Source organism: Ictalurus furcatus, chromosome 9 (assembly GCF_023375685.1).
Source record: "Ictalurus furcatus strain D&B chromosome 9, Billie_1.0, whole genome shotgun sequence".
In the NCBI taxonomy this organism is placed as follows: domain Eukaryota; kingdom Metazoa; phylum Chordata; class Actinopteri; order Siluriformes; family Ictaluridae; genus Ictalurus; species Ictalurus furcatus.
In genome coordinates, this window is record NC_071263.1 from 26,761,971 (window position 1) to 26,766,970 (window position 5,000).

The following is a 5,000-nucleotide window of genomic DNA, read 5'->3' on the forward strand; positions in this document are numbered from 1 at the left end:
TGTAACCGGGCTCTCAAGCTGCATGAGAAGATTCACATAAACAAGCGAGCATTTTCCTGCTCCGTCTGTGCCAAGTCGTTTGGTTCGGATGCGTATCTAAGAAGGCACCAGCAGCTCCATTTAGGAGTGAATCTGCACCACTGTGACGAGTGCGGCAAGAGTTTCGTCACAGCCGGCCATCTCCACTCACACCTGCAGGTCCACCCACACTTGAGACCTTTCACCTGCGCCGAATGTGGACGGAAATGCCGCACCCTCGGCGATCTCGCGCACCACCGACGCGTCCATACAGAGGACAGCTTCCGCTGTGGGGTGTGTGAGAAGCGGTTCGTGACGAGGAAAAGCTTGTCCTTACACCACCGCGTGCACAGCGGCGAGAAACCGTACTCCTGCAGCGAGTGCGGAAAGACTTTCGCTCACTTGTCCAGTGTCCTCAGACACGCCAGCGTACACACCGGAGAGAAACCCTTCGGGTGCAACGAGTGTGGGAAGTGTTTCCGCCTGGCCTTTAGTCTCAGAGCTCACGCGCAGACGCACGTGAACGAGCAAGAGCGCACGTGCACTGAATGCGGGAGCGGTTTCTCACGAATGAAGACTTTACTGAGCCACAAGTGTGCGAAGACGCAATCCGAGAAGTCCAAAGAGAAGAGGGAGGAAAAAAAAAAGCCACGAAAAGACATAAGAACGTCTCCGAAGACAGGGTTTAAGTTCCGCATCCCGGCGTAAATATAGAATATATACAATTTAATTAAAAATATGAAATAAAAGCATGAAAATGGTGTTAAAAATGTGTATTTTCATCAAGCCTCTACATAAGAAGGTTAGTAAGTAAGTCAATTTTATTTATATAGCACGTTTAACACCGCAGAGCTGACCAAAGTGCTGAGCAGAGTAAAGAAAAGTAAAATAGAAAACCAAATAAAGACAGACGAGTAAAAATGAGATTAAAACGCCTGGGAGAAGAGATATGCTTTCAGCCTCTTTTTAAGAATGATAACAGAATGTGCGAGGCGGATGTCCAGTGGCAATTGATTCTCCATGAACGAGGGGCGGAGACTGAAAAAGCTCTAACCCCCTTAGTTTTTAAACAGGATCGAGGGACATACAGAAGAAACCTATCCGAAGATCTTCAAAATCTGCTTATCGAACGTGATGTGAGAAGATCTTTGAGATAAGAAGGAGCTTGACCGTTAAAAGTTTTAAAGGCAAACAACAGAATCTTAAACTGGATCCTAAACTGGACCGGGAGCCAATGGAGCGATGCTGAAATTGGGGTGAGCGATATGATCATGTTTCTTTGCCCGGGTCAACAGCCTTGAAGCTGCATCCTGAACCATCTGGAGACGAGCACGAGATGACTGAGGAAGACCCGAGTACAACGAATTACAATAATCTAAGCGCTCTTGTTTGGAATCATTAATATGATGCTTCCTTGCTGAAGAATTTGAGTTTGGTTGATAGAATGCTCCCAAAATCAAATGATATTTGTTCTCGTAGTAATCTCATTCTGAACCCCAGGTGAAGGCACGTACTTGACGTGGCAAAGTGTCTGATGCTAAATTGCTAGCTCCAGCGCACAAGTTTGGAACACCAAATCTGTCTGATATCATGGCTGATCTGCTGTTTTTCCCGTGTCTCTGTGGGTTTCCTCTGGGTTCCCCGGTTTCCTCCGACCTCCCTCCATTTAAAAAAAAAAAAAAAAAAAAAAAAAAACCCATACAAAGAAGGTAGATTGACGATGCTAAATTTTCCCTGAAGGAGTATGTGCACTGCACTGGACGGGCGTCCCGTCCAGGTTGTATTCCCAACCTACAACCAGGGTTTTCCAGGATAAGCTCCGGATCCCTCACGATTCTGACCAGGATCTACGACTGCTAAAAGAAGTAGTGAAAACAAGTTTCATTTATTTATATATTTATTCCTTCATGTGTTCATCCAATCCATGAACCAGAGTGCATAGTCATACCTTTATGTTCAAGTCAGTAAATACTCACGAAATCCTGCTACTACAGGAGATCAACATTACTGAGGGGAAGTTCGGATCATTTTACTGACTCGGATCTTTGAGTCTCGTTCAGCAAAATGAACGAATCTTTTACCGAGTCGTTTCATTCATTTCAGAAGAATATAATTAAAATGTTACATGTTCAATTCCCCCAACACATCTAGTACTTATGCAAAGGTTGATCACACTTGGAATTAAAAATAAACTATAGGCTGATGCGAATAGCCTAGCTGGGTCTTCAGGCTATGCAGTCTGTTAGTTCACCTCACCTCCCGATCCGAGTCGTCCTTCGGGTTCGAGTCATTGGTTCATCACGTGACCGCCCCGTAGGCTGAATGCAGCGGGGCTGTGACGATGATGAACGAACGACTCGAACCCGAAGACTCGAGACATGAACTAATCATTTCTGTTTCCTGGACAGAACTTATGGGGATGTTGCACCACATGCGCGGTCACAAATGAACGAATCACTCTCTGAGACAACTCGCTGTTCCCGAATCATATTAAAGATTCGTTCAAAGTGAACGAATCATTCATGAACGATACATCACTAATAAACATATGTACACGAGTATGAGGGCTTAGTGGTTAGCACGTTCGCCTCACACCTCCAGGGTCGGGGGTTCGATTCCCACCGTGGCCCTGTGTGTGCCGAGTTTGCATGTTCTCCCCGTGCTGCGGGGGTTTCCTCCGGGTACTCTGGTTTCCTCCCCTAGTCCAAAGACATGCATGGTAGGCTGATTGGCATGTCCAAAGTGTCCGTAGTGTATGAATGGGTGTGTGAGTGTGTATGTGATTGTGCCCTGCGATGGATTGGCACCCTGTCCAGGGTGTACCCCGCCTTGTGCCCAATGCTTCCTGGGATAGGCTCCAGGATCCCCGTGACCCTGAAAAGGATAAAGCGGTATAGAAGATGGATGGATGGATGGACACGAGTATGAAGAAAGGTATCCTTTCTGAAACTGATAAATGATACCCATTATGAGGGTTATGAAAAGCTTACTCTGCTTTCCCATGCTTTATTGATGACTGATTGATTAAATGGATTAAAAAAAAGCATGACTTGTCGTTCATTAATCAAGGTATTGTAATCGGTGGCAAATTGCTGTGGTAGTACCTCTGTCAGTGCTGAACCTGAGGACTCCTTCCAAAACTTTTTTTTAATAATCATCTCTTTACAGAAAACTTAATAATTTCAACAATTACACGGCTTTATATTATATTATTTATTTATTTATTATTATTTATTTTTTTAAAAAAAAGATGTTTATAAGAAGCATCCACCATACAAATCATTGTGTATGCTGTTACTATGGAAACATTCATATAAACCTGGGATTTGCTTCGCAGCTGGAACTACTGTGGAAAATTAATCAACACCTTCTGACCAAATACAATAATGACTCTATTTTGAAAGAAAACATACAGAGGTGCGCGCGCGCACACACACACACACACGCACACACAAACACCTTTATTTTGAAGTCAGTACATGCTCGAGTTCCTGAAGTTGCTGGTTTGTTTCCAAATACGTCACGACTCCGTATGTAAGTGCACTACACAGGCTCATGAAATAATAGCTTTTCGGGCTTTTCGAAGTGCACTAGATGTTCACTATAGGGTTGTTTGGGATACGGCCCAGTATTGTTTCCTCCTTCACTGCGTGGTGTTGAAGAGGTTTCAGAAAAAAGGGGAAAGAGGTGTCGGTGGATGTGATGGCTCTGAAAAGGATTCAGAAGGTAAATCAGTGTTTTGTTTGTATTTCTGCTAATAAAACAGTCGTGACAGTTAATGAAGACGGTTTAAGAGATGGCTAATGCAGTGTTATTGCTTGGTAAAGGCTGTGTTTGCTAGCGTTAGCTAACGTTACTGCTTGGCTAGCGAGAACAAAGCCGGCTCAGTTTATCTGTCAACAAATCATAAGATTTGAGATTTAATTTCTGGAAAGTTGTTTTAAAAAAAATGACTATATTTAAAGTAGCTAGGCTTTAACGTAAAAAAAAATTAACGTAAAAAAAAAATCCTGCTTGTTTCCTTAACTCCAACCTAAGGCCATTTATTTACACTGATATTCGCTAACTTGTTTTTTTTTTTTTCTTCCTCATTAACCACATTTTACAGACCTTTTAAAAAGCTAAAGAAAATATTTATTTACTTTCACGCCGAAATTAGCGTTCAGTGATTCATTTTCAGAGAAATTGTATTCTTATTAATGAAATATCAGTTTATAGTAATGGTTGTGCGATATGTCAGGAAATATCGCGATACTTCAGGGACATTCCTCACGAGTCGGGAAATATCGCGATACTTCAGGGATATTCCTCAGGAGTCGGGAAATATCACGATACTTCAGGGATATTCCTCACGAGTCTGGAAATATCGCGATACTTCACGGACATTCCTCACGAGTCTGGAAATATCGCGATACTTCACGGACATTCCTCACGAGTCTGGAAATATCGCGATACTTCACGGACATTCCTCACGAGTCTGGAAATATCGCGATACTTCACGGACATTCCTCACGAGTCTGGAAATATCGCGATACTTCACGGACATTCCTCACGAGTCAGTAAATATCGCGATACTTCACGGACATTCCTCATGAGTCAGTAAATATCACGATACTTCACGGACATTCCTCACGAGTCAGGAAATATCACGATACTTCAGGGATATTCGTCTTCTTTGGTGCGTATACAGGACGACAGGATGTAAAGCAAAAAACAGATCTGATTACGTTCCGCACGTTTCTCTTTATCTGTATACGCAACATCGGCGCATTGAAATGCGTTAAAGCGCACCTATTATGGTTTGAAACGTGCCTAATTTAGTTTTAAAGGTCTCATACGATAGATTTACGTGCATCCGAGGTCAAAAAACTCTTTAACGTGCTCGTAATTTAAACTGCAGCGTTACCTTTTTCCCCCCAGTGTCACAAACGACTCGTTAAATGATTCATTCTAAACTCCTCCTTTCAGAGAGCATACTCTGC

General features: G+C 43.0%; 2 protein-coding genes across 2 annotated transcripts in view; both read left to right on the plus strand.

Moving 5' to 3' along the window:
• LOC128612609 (zinc finger protein 252-like) overlaps positions 1 to 726 on the plus strand; it is a 1,308-nt gene extending 582 nt beyond the window's left edge. The window contains exon 1 of the mRNA XM_053632916.1: positions 1 to 726. This exon is cut by the window's left edge and continues 582 nt beyond it. Coding sequence (XP_053488891.1) covers positions 1 to 726 — 726 coding nt within the window.
• Positions 727 to 3,349: 2,623 nt separating this feature from the next.
• ube2d1a (ubiquitin-conjugating enzyme E2D 1a) overlaps positions 3,350 to 5,000 on the plus strand; it is a 9,923-nt gene continuing 8,272 nt past the window's right edge. Inside the window, exon 1 of the mRNA XM_053633435.1 lies at positions 3,350 to 3,744. Coding sequence (XP_053489410.1) covers positions 3,721 to 3,744 — 24 coding nt within the window. The 5' untranslated portion in view covers positions 3,350 to 3,720. The remainder of the gene's footprint in view (positions 3,745 to 5,000) is intronic.